This window comes from Eublepharis macularius, chromosome 12 (assembly GCF_028583425.1).
Source record: "Eublepharis macularius isolate TG4126 chromosome 12, MPM_Emac_v1.0, whole genome shotgun sequence".
In the NCBI taxonomy this organism is placed as follows: domain Eukaryota; kingdom Metazoa; phylum Chordata; class Lepidosauria; order Squamata; family Eublepharidae; genus Eublepharis; species Eublepharis macularius.
The window spans coordinates 64,819,010-64,836,755 of record NC_072801.1 but is presented as its reverse complement, the minus strand read 5'-3'; the positions used below and the strand labels follow the sequence as shown (position 1 = coordinate 64,836,755).

Below are 17,746 nucleotides of genomic sequence, written 5' to 3'. Positions count from 1 at the left end.
TCAAAATCTCACATGCTCTCTGGTCCTTTCTTTTATTTATGTAAACCGCTTCAGTCACCCACAATGTAAAAGAGACACAAGCTTGGTTGACAGTTTGTAAGCTTTGTGTTCCATTTGTAGGATCAAAAATCTTTTAGACATTTAACCCACTGAAGCCATCATATACTATTTAAGATATTACTTCAAAAACAGTTTCTTGATAGGAGGGGAGAAAGCACATTTTGGGGAAGTTTGCCTTCTTTGTTTTTGTTTTTTCCACATATCTTTTTCTTAGATCCATTACCCCATTCATGTCTCCGAAGATCATTATCTTCTTGAAAATAGAAAATGGATTGGAAAACATTTTCATAAAAACTTTCTCTTGCATTGTTTGGTGCAGATATTGTTGCTAGTGTGTAAATCTTGCCTTCCAGAAGCCTGATTTCTTCTGTAACATTTATTTGTAAATTGTTTATACAAACTGCAATACCTTTTAAAAATGATAAATTCTTAATAAACACACTAATACATACAAGCAAAAAAACCAGGAACAAAGCCCCAAAGAATCATAGAAATTATAACAGGAAGGGGGGAACAATCCTGTGCTTCATCAGCTATTGTAACTGAGACACTCATTTGAGATCTGAGGGGGCTTGACCCCTTAGCCCCCATGTAGTTCACTGGCTGCCCAGGGGGGGGCTCAGCCCCCCCTGGCCAAGTCCGGGGGGGGCTTGAGCCCCTCAGCCCCCCCATAGTTTACACCTATGATCTGAAGAGGAACTGATCTCCAATGTCAAAAAGAGTCCAGTAGCACCTTTAAGACTAACCAATTTTATTTTAGCATAAGCTTTCGAGAATCAAGTTCTCTTCGTCAGATGCCTGAGTGCTTGCTGTTAAACCGAAGGAAAGAAAACAATATGAAAGCCATGACTTACTGTATGAAATTGATGAGATTTCACTTATATGAATTGTATGAAACTGATGAAACATTTTCCGTGTATTTGAGCACTGGTCACTTTAATACAAGTTTATAGTATGAATTGAAGAGATATTGGAAGGATCTTGTTATTTCCCGGGTGGGGTTTCCCGCTTTTTCACAGCGTTACTGTACCGGGTCAGCCTTGTTTGTCAGTGGGTGAGCACGGGCATCCCCCAATGACGGGGGTTCCTGGCAGCAAAGGGGCAAACAAAAGTGCATGCCATGGACCGTCACAGTGTATCACAAGGACAAACAGCCCATGCCTCCAACCAGAGGATCTAGCAGTTGGCGCCAGTTAGTTGAGGAAACCTTATTGCAATGCATTTCAATGACATGGACATGGAGCATTTACAGTAAAACAAAAGTCAAAGAAAGGTAAGGTATGTCTTGTACTTCTGGTGAATGTAGTAGTATGGCAAAGTCATTTTGCAGAAGTCACCTGGAGGCACACTCTCGTAGTAGTGATGGAAAGATCCATCAGAAAACTGGATTCATAAGTAATCAGTAAGTCATGGCTTAAATAAGTTCCTTCAGACTGAAAAATTGCTGTAAGGTAGCAGAAAAGGACTGTTGTAGATTCAGCAGTGCTAAAGTTTAGCAAGCTTCCTGTCTTCTCTTCCTAAGTTCTCAGAAACACAGATGCTAGTGATGCTTGAGAGCAGAAACCGTACGAGACATCCTGTTTCTTACAAAGATAGGTGTGAAGTCATTATAGATAACTTAGCCACATGAGCTCACTTTAAGAGCAGAACAAGCCGGTTTAGAACTTGTTTTTCACCAAGTTTAACTGCTTGCTTAGATCATGCGCAGAAAGCTTTAAAAGTATAAGCATAACGGAAAATTCCATTAGACAGGATGCTAAACAGACATGCGCAAGAATATTGTTTACTTAACTGTTTAAAAGTGCAACCCCTGCTAGGATTTTCATGGCAAGAGACTATCAGAGGTGGTTTGCCATTGCCTGGCTCTGCAACCCTGGTCTTTGTTGGAGGTCTTCCATTCAATTACTAACCAAGGCTAACCCTGCTTAGCTTCTGAGATCTGACAAGATCAGGCTCACAGGTCACCATAAGTCAACTCTGACTTGAGAGCACTCTCCACCACCAACTGTATAAAAGTAGCAAGATCCTGTGTTTGGGCAGGTTCAGAGATTTTTCAGATAACTAAGCTCTGCACCTCTGTTTCATGAAATAAAAGCTTTGTACTGTCCCCAGTCTCGATCTTGTGCGATTGATTGGCTTCGTAGGCCCCTTTCGCACTCACGGTTTAAAGGGCCATTTTTAAGCATTTGAAGTGGCTTCGGCTCAGCACCGATCCTTTCACGCTTCCCAACAGTTTCGATTTTGCCTCTTGTGATTCCTTTCAGACCTGCCTCTGTTCAGTTTCGAACTTTTGGAGCATTGCAGTGCACGTCATCGCTGGGTTTTTTAAAACTTTGAGCATGCATAGTAACATTTGTACATCTTCTGACGGACAAGGCCACCCCATGCCCACCCTTCAACCACCCACCCCAACCCCACTCTTTCATAGGGGTAAGGCAGGACCTCAATTTGCACAACACCTTTTTAAAAAAACTCTGAGCATATGTAGTAACGTTCCTGCATTACTATGTCTTCTGACAGACAAGCCTCCCCCCATGCCGCTCCTTCAACCCCCCACCCCACCCCACCCCACTCTTCCCGGGGTAAGGCAGAAGTTGCCTCCCCAGGGGTAAGGCACAGCAGACTCCTATCCACCCCAGCTCAGCTGAGACGCTCCGAGCCGAGGCTTGGCTGGGGCGACCGCTCTCCTGCTCCGCAGCCAGGTTGCACAGCACGAGAGGCGCCCCAGCCAAGCCCCAGCTCAGACGAGGCAGCTCTCGTGCGCCACAGCCTGGCGGAGCCTCGCAACGTTAATTATGAGGGAGGATACTGTGGAAAGAGACTGTGGAACAGAGAAGCCCTCAATTTCCATCTGAGAGTTTATGGAGTGGGTTTTTTCCCGGAATGTTTAAAAGTCCAACAGTAGCTGTTCGGGACATAACGCAGGGACAGCAGGAGAGCTAAGCGTTCCATCCCCGAAAGGTTAAAATGATTGAAATCAGAACACACACACGCAATACTGTTATTAGCTCAGGAACGGGAGGGCGGGGGACCAGACAGCCCTTCTTTGCCTGTTTATTTCTCCTTCTAGGCCTAGTAAGGAGTCCGTTTCAATTGGTGAAACCATCCAAGAGTAGGAGGGCATAGATGAGAAACCGTTTGGTTTTAATGTTGTTTAATGTTTATATTTTAGGTAAAATGCATTTTATAGTAATTTTATTTATATCTATGTAACTATATCTGTATTCTTGTATCTTGTTGCTGTTTTTTAATGAATGATTTGAGATTGTGAAGGCCTATGGCCACATTCAATAAATTCGCATAAGTAAGTAGAAGGGTTAGATGCTTTCTTGCCTTGTGCCGCAGCTCTGAACGGTCTATTGAGCTTCTTAAAACGCTAGGAAGAGCCAATCATGGATCTCTTAGCATTTTGTCTACTCAAGCATTGAGGTAATATTTTATTTATTTTAAAAATATGTCTATTACATTTTCCCCTTTGAAGTAACTTACGGTACAAAAATTAAAACAAGACCAAAACGGAGTCGATAACAGCCATTCCAACGCCCCAAACACAGCATTGGCTAACAGCACTACCACAGCCAGGATTACAGCTCAGCAGGGAAAGCCCCTCGAAACAAGACCTCCTTTCAGAGTTCGCAGGTGGCCAGTAAAGAGGGCGCTCTGTGACTCTCCGCTAGAATGCTCTTACACTCTGTAAGTTCTACAACTCTAACAGTGCCACCTTAAGAACACTTTCTGGAGGGTAAGCCCTAGTGAAAAGATTTAGTTAAATTCTGAGTAGACCTCTTTAGGACTGCTGTCTAAATAGATAATTATGGAAGACCGTAGCTGGTGAAAGGGAAGCACTGCCAGTGGCTCAAAGGGAAGACTGAAAATGCCACGTGGGTTGCTATGTGGAGAGGCAGTCCTTCAGGTACGAGGGTCCCAGGCCACAACGGGCTTTCCAGGAAAGGACCAACACCTTGAATTGCAGCTAGAAACAAATCAGTAAAAAGTGCAGTGGCTTTAAGATGGACAGTACAAGTTCTTATTGCATCAGACCCATCAAAAGAAGGGAATCTTCATTCAAGCTGAAGATTCTGTGGTAGCTTTAAGGGCAGCCTCATGTACAGCATATTACAATAACCCTATCTACAAATTACAGATGTGTGGGACAGTGTAGCTAGATCAGCAGCACCTATGAAGGATGACAGTTCATGAGCTAAGTGTAGGTGATACAAGACAGTTGTAGCAACTACTCCAACTTGTTCTTCAATTAGCAAGGCTAGATCTAAGAGAACTAGGGGTGCCATTCCCCTGCCTGGGGCAGGCAATCCCCTGCTCCCACCCTTCCCTCCCCTGTGTCCACTTACATGGCCAGCGGAGGGGGCGCTCTCCAGGGTGCCTCCAGGTGGTACAGCACGCTCCTGCAGCCTGAACTGTGTCCCACAGCACCCTGCAGCGGACCCGTTTCAGGCCAAATCAGTGCCGCATGCGGAGCACCCTTCTGCCTGCGCCCTTTGACCCTGCATGATGACATCGCTCCTGGAAGTGACATCATCATGCACGCAGGGAGCACGTGCGCACAAGGGAAGACTCTCAAGCCTTCACAGGGTAAGTGCCAGGCTCCCAATCTCCCACTGGTGGAGTTGAGGGACCTGGCAACCCTAGAGAACCACCGTTGGTTTTTTGCTCAATCTGATAAGGGCATCACTCAGAATGATATATAGGAGATAGAGACAGTACGATATCAAAAATACTCCCTCCGTCAGTGGCTATTGCTCCCACTGCATTGTTCCCATAATGCCCATGTGCCTACCATTCCTTTCTCATAGTGCAAAAGAGATAATGTATCTCCCATAATGTTCCACTCGGAGCATAATATACTCTCCAGAGAGAGTATTATATGGTCCTGAGGGAGTCCCGAGGCATGGGATTCTGGACTTCCTGTGCCCATCTTCTTTCTAGCTTCATCGCCCTTCAAGGTCTGCTATGAGGAATGGATTGTTCTTCTTCAGTGCCTCGTACAGCTGATCCTTACAAGAGAGATTCCAGCTCGGCACCAGCCTGTACAGCTCCCGCATTTTTTCTTTGTTGGATCCCCTTGAAGAGATTCTTTCGTATTGCTCTTCATCCAGGACAACTCCATACAACAAATCCAGAACTCCCTCCACTGTGGCTGTCCTCTGGATCAGCTGCTGCCGGTGCTGCTCAATGAAATGAGGCTCCGGTGTGAAGGCCGCCTGCCTCCCTGCCAGAGAAAGAACTGAAGTCTAAGAACTCATCCATGCCACGGCAGGCTTAAACGGCTTTTTCAGGTATGTCTTTATCCCCTGAGCATTAGGGAGTGTAATTCTCCAAGGGATCTAACAGATTTCTTAGCAACTCAGCAACCTATGCCGATTCCAGATGGCCAGAAATTGAGGTTTTTCTGCGGAAATAATCGCTTACCAGCCATGCGTTCACTTTCATCTCCATCCGCTTTGTCTCGCAGCGTGCCGTGCCGTCCCGCTTCCGAATGTTCGCACGGCCAACTGAGGTACCCGGGATTGGTTGTTTCCTCCCCGTCACAGTTGACGTCGGGGGCCTTCATTGGTTCGCATTTCGTTTTTTTAAAAAAAATTTTTTATGTGTTTTGCGCAAATGCGCAAACGCGCAGGTATGCGAATACGCAGCGTCGACATTTGTGCGCTTTTGTGCATTTGTGCACATTTGCGCAGTTTGATGTGCGCAAACGTGCGACTGCGCAAATGGCGCCCGGTTTAAAAAAAAAATTAAGGGAATATTGTTGCCGGCCGGCAAAGGAAGGAGGGAAAGGGGAGGGCCTCTCCGTGGCGACGAAGCGTCCAGAAGTGTGCAAACCCGCAATACCGCGTTCACACCGTCCGCTTATAGAGCGCAACCAAGCGCCATGGACCGCAGGTAAGCCGGGACGGGAAATTGCGGGTTTTTACGAGTGAGGTTGCTGAAAAAGTGAAAGCACTCGCTCTATTTATGCCCATCTGGAATCGGCCCTACAGTTCCAGATTTCATTGAGGGAAGCCATGACAGTTAAAGTGGTAGCTAAGCTAAGCGAATTGTGTAAACCAGTGTTTTCCAACCTGTAAGTCCTGACCCAAAAGGAGGTAGTGAAGTCTGTGAAAGTGCGTCCCAAGCTTTTGCAGGTTTATCGATTTGCATCTGCTCAGTGTTTTTTCTTTTCTTTTTTCCGAGTGGGTCTCCATACCAAAAAAGTTGAATGAGAGTAAGCTACAAAAACCCTCCATAGCTGAAGTGAGACACAACAGCTAGTTAGCACTGAGTTAGCTGGCTTCCTGGCCATTTGCAGTTTGACAGTCTCCGAGAAGCTGGAACACGGGAACTCGGTGGAACGGAGTTCCGGAATGCCTTGAAAATGGTCACATGGCTGGTGGCCCCGCCCCCTGATCTCCAGACAGAGGAGAGTTTAGATTGTCCTCAACACCACGAGGAGGGCAATCTAAACTCCCCTCTGTCTGGAGATCAGGGGGTGGGGCCACCAGCCATGTGACCATTTTCTCCGAGGGCAACCCACTGAGTTCCACCACCCAGAAAAAAGCTCTGGTTGTCACCATTGTCTCCTCCTGATCTCTTGTATCTAAATATGAAAAACAAAGTAAAGCTAATTCATAATCCAGATTTAGCAGTCAGAAGTAGAGGTAGTTATACCACTAGAAGAGATGCAACTGCTCTTCCTAGATCTGAACAGCTAAGAGTGTTTGCTTGGCAAAGATATGTGCTCTTTTACATTCCTCTTATGTTTACCAGACTGACACTTCAAATGAATTAGGAACTATTCAGTTTCCACTTGCCACTATCTCTCGTTTCTGGCTGCAACCTGCACAACTTTTCCAGTTGAACAGCATCAACCCAACTACCGTGTATGGCAGAACAAGGGCTTGATAACCTCAATAATCTCTTGGTTTGTAAAAATGGTGTGTAACTAACAGACCCAAGTGCCACATCACATAGGCTGTGGATTCTACCCAGCTTGGATCACAAATTGTGTGTTGTATGCTTGTGTCAGATGTTCTCTAAGGACAGAATCCAAGAGTTTGGTTCCCAGCCCCAACCCTCACTCTTCTTAAATTATCCTGTTCCTATTGTAAGATCCACTCGGTGCTGTTAATTGTTTCATTCTGCTTCATTATAAGGTGAGCTTTTAGTCCACTCATAACGCCTTCACTGTTCTTTAAAATCCCTTCTGGAATGTTTACGTTGTTGCTGTCCCCCATTATTCAAGCATTTCCTCAAACGGCTTTATGCCCTTAACATGCGCTTTTACTTTTGCAAGCACTCTTGATGTCTTTGCCTTCTTGCTGCATTTAGCTTTGGGATGGGGAGACTCCAGCATCTGTTTAAAAAATGGACTTCTCCCAGCTCAACTAGTCTGATCCAATCATCGGTTCTGTTATTTCCTTATGATGTGATATATGTAAACTGTATACTGCGTTGTACACAGATTCATAAAATGAGGGCGAGAATAATAAGCGTCTTATGAATTAGGGCACAAAAGGGCAGGCTTGCTTAACGGTTGGGGGGATGACGGGTTGCTGTGTTTGAGGCGCTTGGTGCATTCTTATTCTATCTGGATTTATATCCATCTTTCATTACCTTCTGCAATGGAAGATACAGGAATCGATTCTGTTTGAGAGTTGGTATCACTTCTTATGGAAAGTGTTTGAAGGCTGAGGTGCAGGTCCGCTAGGAGAGAATCGGAGAAGTGGATAGGTGAAACTTTGATGGGCAAAGCCAGAGATCTTCAGTAGTCATTCCGGATGTTCAAGGCCTTTTTTACTTCCGAATTCTGGAGTTAAATGTCCAGAATTCGGAAGAAAACCTGATGAGGTAAGGAGCCAAACGTAGCAAAAAAAAAAGCCCTAGCTCACAATTATTTCTGCCCTGTGACTGGGGTCTTCAGCTAGTTGTTTGGAATTCTGAGGAACGGCGAGGGCTCCGATTTCATTTTATTTTTGGTGTTCTAGAAACCGCTTTGGAAAATGCATGCAGCAGAGTGCCACCACCATCCACTCGCTCTCTAACGTTTAAGGCTGGTGATGTGGATTAAATTAGACATTTTAAATTAGACCTTGTGTTGTACTGCCCAATTAGATCCTTGAAAAATTGGCTTGCAAATTTTGTAAATAAATGAGCCTACAATAACTTGTAAATGACATGCAGTATTCTCCCACAGAGAACATAATTTTTATCAACACAGTGTGCACTATCCTTGCACAAGTGCCAACGGGCATCTTCATTATTTGCTCCACTGTGCCATGATATTTTGGAATGTACAGTATTAATTTTTATTGGAGGAAGAAGGTCAGTTTGTAATTCTTAATTTCAAGTGCTCAAAGACCCTGGTATATTATCTCCACTGCCTGGATTTGTACACAGAGGCCGCACCCTTAGAATATTTTCTGAGTACCTCTTTCTTCCTCTCTGATTTCTCTGTTAGACACCTGATGTTCCTCTTGAACCAGGATATCCTCTAGAATGAAACAAAAGAAAAATGAATTGTGCGTTTTCATCTCAAGAAGAGAGGGAAAATGACAGAGCAAGAAAGACAATATTTGTTGTTTCCTCTTTTTTCAATTTCTTTAAAACAAAACCAGCTTCTCATCAAACCCTGTATGGCCAACTTTGCTCTCACTGCACAATTCTTCCCCACTTCACAAAACGTGTCAGCATGCTTCAGGGCAGAATTTCCCTTTCCTTTTTACCATGGTGGATTGGAAAGTACTTGTAAAGTTAGTGTAGCCAGGGCTTTTTTTCATTGGGAATGTGGTGGAAGGGAGTTCTGGCACCTCTTAAAAATGGTCACATGGCTGGTGGCCCCGCCCCCTGATCTCCAGACAGAGGGGAGTTTAGATTGCCCTGTGCGCCACTAAACTCCCCTCTGTCTGAAGATCAGGGGGTGGGGCCACCGGCCATGTGACCATTTTTGCCAAGGGCGATTTAAACTTTAAAAAACTCCCCCGTTGTTCCAACTGACCCAAAGTGATGTCATTGTGCAGTCTTGCGTTCTACCACCTCTTTTCCCAGAAAAAAAAGCCCTGAGTGTAGCAATTAATCTGTCTCATCAAGAGCAGCAGGTGTGTACAGAGCCAGGTGTTTTCATCCAGAGTTACTAGGCAGTAAAATCTTTATAAACTGAGAAAGTTTGATGTCATCTTTCCTTTCAGGCCGTCATTATGCAACAAATTGCTCACACAATTTTCTTCCTGATAGGCTACATCTACTCAAAAAATATAACATCGTGTGTACCTGATTCTAGCCAAGCATCCCAGATAGAGAAAAGACCTTCCTTCTTTTTCAAACTGAGGTTTATTCTTTCTATTTTTCCAAGGTAGATATCCACAAAGGATTGCAGTTGTCCTGGATTCTTATAGGAAAATTCCAATTCCTAATAAAGAAGTAGAAAGGAGCCATGTCAGTGGGGGGATGGCTTGGAGCCAAAGGAAGCTAAGCAGGGTCAGTACTTGGATGGGAGACCACCAAGGAAGACTCTGCAGAGGAAGGCAATGGCAAACCACCTCTGCTTCTCACTTGCCTTGAAAGCCCCAGCAGGGGTCGCCATAAGTCAGTTGTGACTTGATGGCACTTTACACACACACACACAATGGTTTTAGTAAATATCATGCTTAAAACTTGGTTGTTTAAAACATATGGGCCGTTTCCACACATCCTTATTTTAGTGCCACAATCAGGGCTTTTTTCCTGGGAACAGAAGTGGTGGAACTCAGTGGGTTGCCCTCGGAGAAAATGGTCACATGGCTGGTGGCCCTGCCCCCTGATCTCCAGACAGAGGGGAGCTTAGATTGCCCTCCGTGCTGCTTGGCGGCGCGGAGAACAATCTAAACTCCCCTCTGTCCGGAGATCAGGGGGCGGGGCCACCAGCCATGTGACCATTTTCAAGAGGTTCCGGAACTCCGTTCCACTGCGTTCCCACTGAAAAAAAGCCCTGGCCACAGTATTGTAATTGTTCCGCTATACTCACAGCTGTACACACACCCTCATAATCCACCCGTGAAAACCCCCTTTGTCATTGTTGTAATTTATTCAAGAACGTAGATTTCCCATTTATTCCACTATGCAATGCGTTTTTAGCACTTTTTTCGCATGCATGAGAATGCTTGGAAACGCTTCTCCAGAGACTGCCCTCTCAACCCCTCCTCCTTTCTCAGTTTCTACTCCCTAGGAAGAGATTTTCCCACCCACAACCAGGAATCCTGCAAGCCTCTGTGGACTCCTGGCGACAGTTATGCCTAAAGTTTTTTTAAAAGGACACCTTTGTTGCGATATTGCAATGTCTTGTTTAGAAAGACTGCCCTAACAACCAACTTTTAAAAACCAAGGACATTAAATGTTTTATGCTAAAGTTACGCATTGCAAATAACAGAACAACCCTAGACTGTTTGCTTAAAAAAAAAATTATGACCGCTCAATCCCACAAATTCATTGAAAAGCAAACTGGGTTTTGAGTGGGAACGTACTGGCTGGCAGTGGTTTGCTGCGCATGCGCGTGCCATTTTGAGATCACTGTCTCCCAAGGTTCTCCCCACTGTTAACCTTTGATCCACCAATGTCTTTTAAAGTAAATTGGTGGGCAAAAAATACAGCCAACCGTTGGGGAGGGGAGGTTCAGTCTTCCAATATAGAAAGAGCAATATCGAGCAAATCTGGATTCCTGTTTTAAAAAACCAGGCACAATGGGTGGGAAGGTGCTTTTGTCAGCTGTGAGGCGAGCTCATCCACTGCCCAGAATAGCGCTTTTTCTGCGGCATGGAAACCAGTCCTGAAAAACATTAGGCTATCAAAACACTCTATACCCAACAATAGCCCTGCAGAGAAGATTAGCATATCAAGCACCAATCCAGATGCAAAAGAACCTCCTCAGGATACAGTGAAGCCTCCCTCCATTAGCATTCCACACCCTGGGAAACGCTTACAGGACGACTCAGCCCAACCCCACCCCTCCTGAGTAGATATAAATGACCTGCCAACACCTTTTCCACACTGTGACACTGAGAGATCTCTGTCTTTTGGTGCTACACCTCTGAAGATGCCAGCCACAGCTGCTGGCGAAACGTCAGGAACTACAATGCCAAGACCACGGCCATACAGCCCGGAAAATCCACAACAACCATATATAACTTAAGTATATGTATGTGTACACACACACACAAACTTGGTTTATGTAGCATAATTTATTCTGCCAGTCATGAGCAAAGAGGCCCCCATGATCTAACTGTGCATACCTTTCCCTCCCCCATATTTCTGGACTTCCTCAGGTCCGAAGCAGTGATACTGATGATACCTGCCCCCCTCTAAAGTAGATTTCATTTACATAAATAATCCATGAATCTGTTTAACCCCCTTTTAAAGCCATCTATGCTTGCGGCTACCACTATGTCTACTAGCAGTGAATTATACAGTAGAGAAGCATTTCCTTTTGTCCATCCTAAGCCTGTTGTCCATCAGCTTCTGTGAGGCTTCACCCTGCTCTGGCCCTGCCTTGGCGGGTTCAGCTGTAGCATCGTTGACCAGGCAGGCCCTAGATGGGTGACCTGGGCCTCAGGGAAAGAGTGTGCCGCGGAGATGCCCCTCACTACTCTCTTGGCTATGCTCTGAACTCGTTCTGTACTCTCCTCCAAACTCCTTCCTCTCCACCTCTGCTTTCCCTTTTATCCCTTCATCATTCCCAGCCTCCAGCTCTTCTTCCCACCCCCAACAACCTAGTCATTGCCCTGGCTGCCCTAGGTAGTCACACCTGTGGTCGCTCTGCTGCCCGCCTCTTCTAGCTATTTCCCACCCCCTCTGGCCTGCCTGCTGGTTTGCTGTGCTGCTGAACTTCTCCTGCCTCCCTCTGTGTGGGAGTGTGGACTGGTGCCGCCTGCGCTGCCCTCGGTCTGCTGCTTGTGGTGGCACTGGCTGGCTGTCTCTGCCTCCTGCATCCTCTCCCTCTGGTTGGGCTTCTGAGCTTCCCATAGGCTGAGGAAAGGGGCTGCTCTGGAGCCTTGGCTGGGAAGATGGTGGTAGCTAGGATCCAGGAGCCACTGCCTAGCCTGCCTCCTGCTGCTGAGGCCTTGTTATTCAACCTCTATAGAAAGCCTTTAGGAGAACTCATTCGTAGCTATGGAATTGGATGCTGTCAAATATGCAGATGACACCCAGCAATATGTCTTACTGTCTCACTATCCAAATCACCACTGAACGCAGTAGAGATCTTGGGTTGCTGTCTGTCTGACAGCTGTAGTCAAATGGCTGAAAGTGCACAAATTAAAACTGAACCCAGACAAGATGGAAGTGATGCTGGTTGGGAGGGCAGAGACCTTGCAGGGCATTGTACTCTGCACTTTTGATGGCATCTGTTTGACCCTTGCAGACGCAACCAAAAGGTTATAGGAGTTATACTGGATTCAGCATTCCTGCTAGAGAAGCAAGTTAAGGCAGCTTCAAAAAATGTTTTCTTCCACCTCAGTCTAATGTGGAAGATGGTCCTCTACCTCGACACAGCAGATCTGGATCCATGCCTGGACCCATGCCCTGGTAACGTCAAGGCTTGACTACGGTAATGCACTCTGCATAGGTCTCCCCTCTAAATTAACTTGGGGACTCAAGTTGGTGCAGATCGCTGCAGCTTGGTCAATATTGGGAGCCAGGAGGAGCATGAATATTACTCTCGTTCTGCAGTCACTCCACTGCCTACCTATCAGTGACTGAGCTCCATTCAAGATATTGGCCATCACATATAAAGCTCTTCACAACCTTGGCCCATCATATCTACAGGATAGCCCCTCCCCCTCTGTTCCGTCACAGCAGCTTCGCTCATCTGAACAGGGCCTTCTGAGAGTGCCATCTTGTACATGGGCACAATCAACAGCTGTCGGTACAGGTGCCCTCTCTGTGGTGGCCCCCACTTTATAGAACGACATTCTTGAAAGCTCCCACTCTCCTGGCTTCGCACAAACAAGAGGGCTGTACTGTAAGGAAGTGGTCTCAAAAGAGATATATTAATAAAAGGATAGAGACTATAGTCTTTACTACTATGTACTCTCTGTTTCCATAAGTACTACTCAGTAGTTTCCGTGTTGTTTAATATGACAGAATTTCTTATGCTTTGTTTAAGCATTTCTTCTGAACTGTATTTCTGCTGGTTTAAATCTTTATATACTTGCACTTATACACTCTATTATATTGTTTATTGAAATGTCTCTGAAATTGACTGTACTGACAGACACCGTGTAATCCGCCTTGAGTCTCAGTGAGAAAGGTGAACTATAAATTATATAAATAAGTAAATCTTACATCTGATGTGACTACTAACCAATGGGTTTATCCGGAGTTCTGCTGAGCTGAAGACAATGTACCGAGAGCCATAGTACAAGGGCTCATCCGTTTGAGGGTGTTTATCCACCAGCACGGAGCGCCGGCTTTTCTCACGATCTTCGATGGCCTGTTTAGAGTGAAAAGGGACGGTACTGTCAATGTTGATATGGGGGAAATGAAGTCAAGCAACTCGGATCCTCCAAGTCACAGCCAATTATGCAACCCTACCTCATGGGGTTTCCAAGGCAAGTACGGATCATGGCCACCCCTGCTTAGAGTCACTCTACACGATACTCGAGGATAGGGGTGTGCAAGGAAAAAACTTTCGGCTTTCTTGTTTCGGGATTACCCGAAACAAGATTGTCTACCGTTAAAGCCGAAAGCCGAAACAAGAATCTCTTTCGGGATTCGGGATTCGGGATTCTTTCGGCATTATTTCGGCATTCTTTCGGGTTTTTTTTTTGGGAAAATGCCTCCGTCTTTCAGGACGCCTGGAGGAGGCATTTTCCCCCCTAATAAGCCCAAAATTGGTGGGGACCTTCCTCTAACCCTTCTCTAACAACCACCCAAGTTTCAGACAGATTGGACTTTGGGGGGCCATGTTATGGCCCCCCAAAGCAGGTCCCCCCATCCTCCCATAAGAAAGCGAAGGAGCAGCATATTGTTAGCATGCTGCTGCTGATCTTTCTTCATTATTTCCTATGGGGAAAAAATGAAGAGGCAGGCTTCCTTTGCCAGGGGTGGCATTTTGCATGCAAAATGCCCCCCAGCCCTCAGGGGCCCTTCTCCCACCCCTCCTCCCACCCCCCACCAAGGCTCAGCCTGCTCCCACTTGGGGGGGGCCATTTCATGGCCTCCCCAAGTAGGTGCTCTAATCTCTACCACTGACAGCTGGGGGAGGCTTGTGTTGCCAGGGGTGGCATTTTGCATGCAAAATGCCCCCCAACCCTCTGGGGCCCTTCTCCCACCCCTCCTCCCACCCCCCACCAAGGCTCAGCCTGCTCCCACTTGGGGGGGGCATTTCATGGCCTCCCCAAGTAGATGCTCTGCTCTCATCTCTACCACTGACAGCTGGGGGAGGCTTGTGTTGCCAGGGGTGGCATTTTGCATGCAAAATGCCCCCCAGCCCTCTGGGGCCCTTCTCCCACCCTTCCTCCCACCCCCCACCAAGGCTCAGACTGCTCCCACTTGGGGGGGCCATTTCATGGCTTCCCCAAGTAGGTCCTCTCAGCCCCTAAAGTCCACCCCTTACAGCCCCACACAAACCCAATTCCCCCCCCAGCTGCCACACACAGACCCAAATCCCCACATTAGCCCCTCACAGACCCAAATCCACCCCCACCTGCCCTACACCCATAACCCCAGGAACAGGCTGGCAAAGGCCAGCCCTCTCCCTTTGTTCCCTATGCTGGGAACTTCTAAACTCTCTTTCCCTGGGCAATTCTGCACAGCCCAGGGGTGCCACAATGGTGGACACACTTCTGAGTGCCAGCTGGTCCCTGTGAAAGAGCACCTGAACCACAGACACCCTCCCTCAAATTCCCCCACCACCTACAGAGATGGCTGGCCAGCCAGCCCCATTGTTCCCTATGATGGGAACCAACTGCACAACAAAGAATAAAACAAGAACAACACAAAATAAAGTTTTAAAAAAATTATATTCTCCCTTCCAAAGTACAAGTAGGCAAAGCATTATGACACATTACACCAGCAGTCCCCCACACAGAAAAATTAAAACAAAACTCACTTAACATCAGAGAATCACAAAGCATGATTCCTGTCAAAAACACTTTATTTCTTGAACAGCTTTAGGTTACACAGCAGGGGGGAACACCAAAGGGCATGGCAGCACTATCTTACACAAAAATAACACAACTCGCTTCACATTAAAGAATCACCCCAAAAAATTGCTGTCAAAAGCACTTTATTTCTGTAACTGCTTTAGGAAGGCACCACAGAGCAGGAAAGCAGTGTACTACACAAAAATAACACAACTCACTTCACATCAGAGAATCACACAAACACAATTGCTGTCAAAAACGATGAAGTGGGTTGTATTATTTTTTGCAGTACATTGCTATCATGCCCTGTTGTGCCCTCCTACTGTGTAACCTAAAGCTGTTCAAGAAATAAAGTGTTTTTGCCAGGAATTGTGTTTTTGTGATTCTCTGATGTTAAGTGAGTTGTGTTATTTTTGTGTAAGATAGTGCTGCCATGCCCTTTGGTGTTCCCCCCTGCTGTGTAACCTAAAGCTGTTCAAGAAATAAAGTGTTTTTAACAGGAATTGTGCTTTGTGATTCTCTGATGTTAAGTGAGTTGTGTTATTTTTGTGTAAGATAGTGCTGCCATGCCCTTTGGTGTTCCCCCCTGCTGTGTAACCTAAAGCTGTTCAAGAAATAAAGTGTTTTTGACAGGAATCATGCTTTGTGATTCTCTGATGTTAAGTGAGTTTTGTTTTAATTTTTCTGTGTGGGGGACTGCTGGTGTAATGTGTCATAATGCTTTGCCTACTTGTACTTTGGAAGGGAGAAAATAATTTTTTTAAAACTTTATTTTGTGTTGTTCTTGTTTTATTCTTTGTTGTGCAGTTGGTTCCCATCATAGGGAACAATGGGGCTGGCTGGCCAGCCATCTCTGTAGGTGGTGGGGGAATTTGAGGGAGGGTGTCTGTGGTTCAGGTGCTCTTTCACAGGGACCAGCTGGCACTCAGAAGTGTGCCCACCATTGTGGCACCCCTGGGCTGTGCAGAATTGCCCAGGGAAAGAGAGTTTAGAAGTTCCCAGCATAGGGAACAAAGGGAGAGGGCTGGCCTTTGCCAGCCTGTTCCTGGGGTTATGGGTGTGGGGCAGGTGGGGGTGGATTTGGGTCTGTGAGGGGCTAATGTGGGGATTTGGGTCTGTGTGTGGCAGCTGGGGGGGAATTGGGTTTGTGTGGGGCTGTAAGGGGTGGACTTTAGGGGCTGAGAGGACCTACTTGGGGAGGCCATGAAATGGCCCCCCCAAGTGGGAGCAGTCTGAGCCTTGGTGGGGGGTGGGAGGAAGGGTGGGAGAAGGGCCCCAGAGGGCTGGGGGGCATTTTGCATGCAAAATGCCACCCCTGGCAACACAAGCCTCCCCCAGCTGTCAGTGGTAGAGATGAGAGCAGAGCATCTACTTGGGGAGGCCATGAAATGCCCCCCCAAGTGGGAGCAGGCTGAGCCTTGGTGGGGGGTGGGAGGAGGGGTGGGAGAAGGGCCCCAGAGGGTTGGGGGGCATTTTGCATGCAAAATGCCACCCCTGGCAACACAAGCCTCCCCCAGCTGTCAGTGGTAGAGATTAGAGCACCTACTTGGGGAGGCCATGAAATGGCCCCCCCAAGTGGAAGCAGGCTGAGCCTTGGTGGGGGGTGGGAGGAGGGGTGGGAGAAGGGCCCCTGAGGGCTGGGGGGCATTTTGCATGCAAAATGCCACCCCTGGCAAAGGAAGCCTGCCTCTTCATTTTTTCCCCATAGGAAATAATGAAGAAAGATCAGCAGCAGCATGCTAACAATATGCTGCTCCTTCGCTTTCTTATGGGAGGATGGGGGGACCTGCTTTGGGGGGCCATAACATGGCCCCCCAAAGTCCAATCTGCCTGAAACTTGGGTGGTTGTTAGAGAAGGGTTAGAGGAAGGTCCCCACCAATTTTGGGCTTATTCGGTGGGAAAATGCCTCCTCCAGACGTCCTGGAAGACGGAGGCATTTTCCCATAGAAAAGCTGAAAGAAAGCCGAAAGAATCCCGAAACGTTTCGGCTTTTTTCTTTCGGCTACCCGAAACGTTTCGGCATTCCCCGAAACGTTTCGGCATTCCCCGAAAGAAGCCGAAACACTTTTGTTTCGGCATTCTTTCGGCATTCTGAATGCCGAAACGCACATCCCTACTCGAGGATGCTCAAGTGAAAGGAGATGCAATGTTAGCCGAGACGTATAGTTTAAAACAGGGGTCATTTCATAGAAAAAGAGCTGGAGGAACTTATTAGCATAACTCATTAGCATATGCCACACCCCTTGCCATCATTGGAAGTGTATCATTGGCATAATTGATTTGCATATGCCACACCCCATGACATCACCTATCCTGGCTGTTTTGGACCCAATCCTGGCCATTCAAGGCCAAAGTTGGGGCAAAAATGGCAAAAGGGGGCTGAAAATGGCCGAAAAGGGGCCCCAAAATGGTCAGGACTGGGCCACTGCTGAGTGGGAGAGTGATCCACCACCCGTCAGAGGTCCGATCTGGGCCATTTCGGCCCCAATCCAGGCTGAAAGGGCCCAAAATGGCCGAGAATCAGGTGGGCGGGGCCACCTGACATGTGACCTCTTTGAGGAACTGCCGGATCTGC

At 46.9% G+C, this 17,746-nt stretch overlaps 1 protein-coding gene across 1 annotated transcript in view; it reads right to left on the bottom strand.

Moving 5' to 3' along the window:
* Window positions 1-2,685: 2,685 nt before the first annotated feature.
* Window positions 2,686-17,746, bottom strand: part of LOC129339545 (uncharacterized) — a 44,485-nt gene continuing 29,424 nt past the window's right edge. Inside the window, exons 16-20 of the mRNA XM_054994127.1 lie at window positions 13,388-13,516; window positions 9,325-9,463; window positions 8,486-8,548; window positions 7,672-7,761; window positions 2,686-5,290 (exon numbers count right to left, since the gene is read on the bottom strand). Of these exons, the coding sequence (XP_054850102.1) occupies window positions 5,010-5,290; window positions 7,672-7,761; window positions 8,486-8,548; window positions 9,325-9,463; window positions 13,388-13,516 (702 nt within the window). The 3' untranslated portion in view covers window positions 2,686-5,009. The remainder of the gene's footprint in view (window positions 5,291-7,671; window positions 7,762-8,485; window positions 8,549-9,324; window positions 9,464-13,387; window positions 13,517-17,746) is intronic.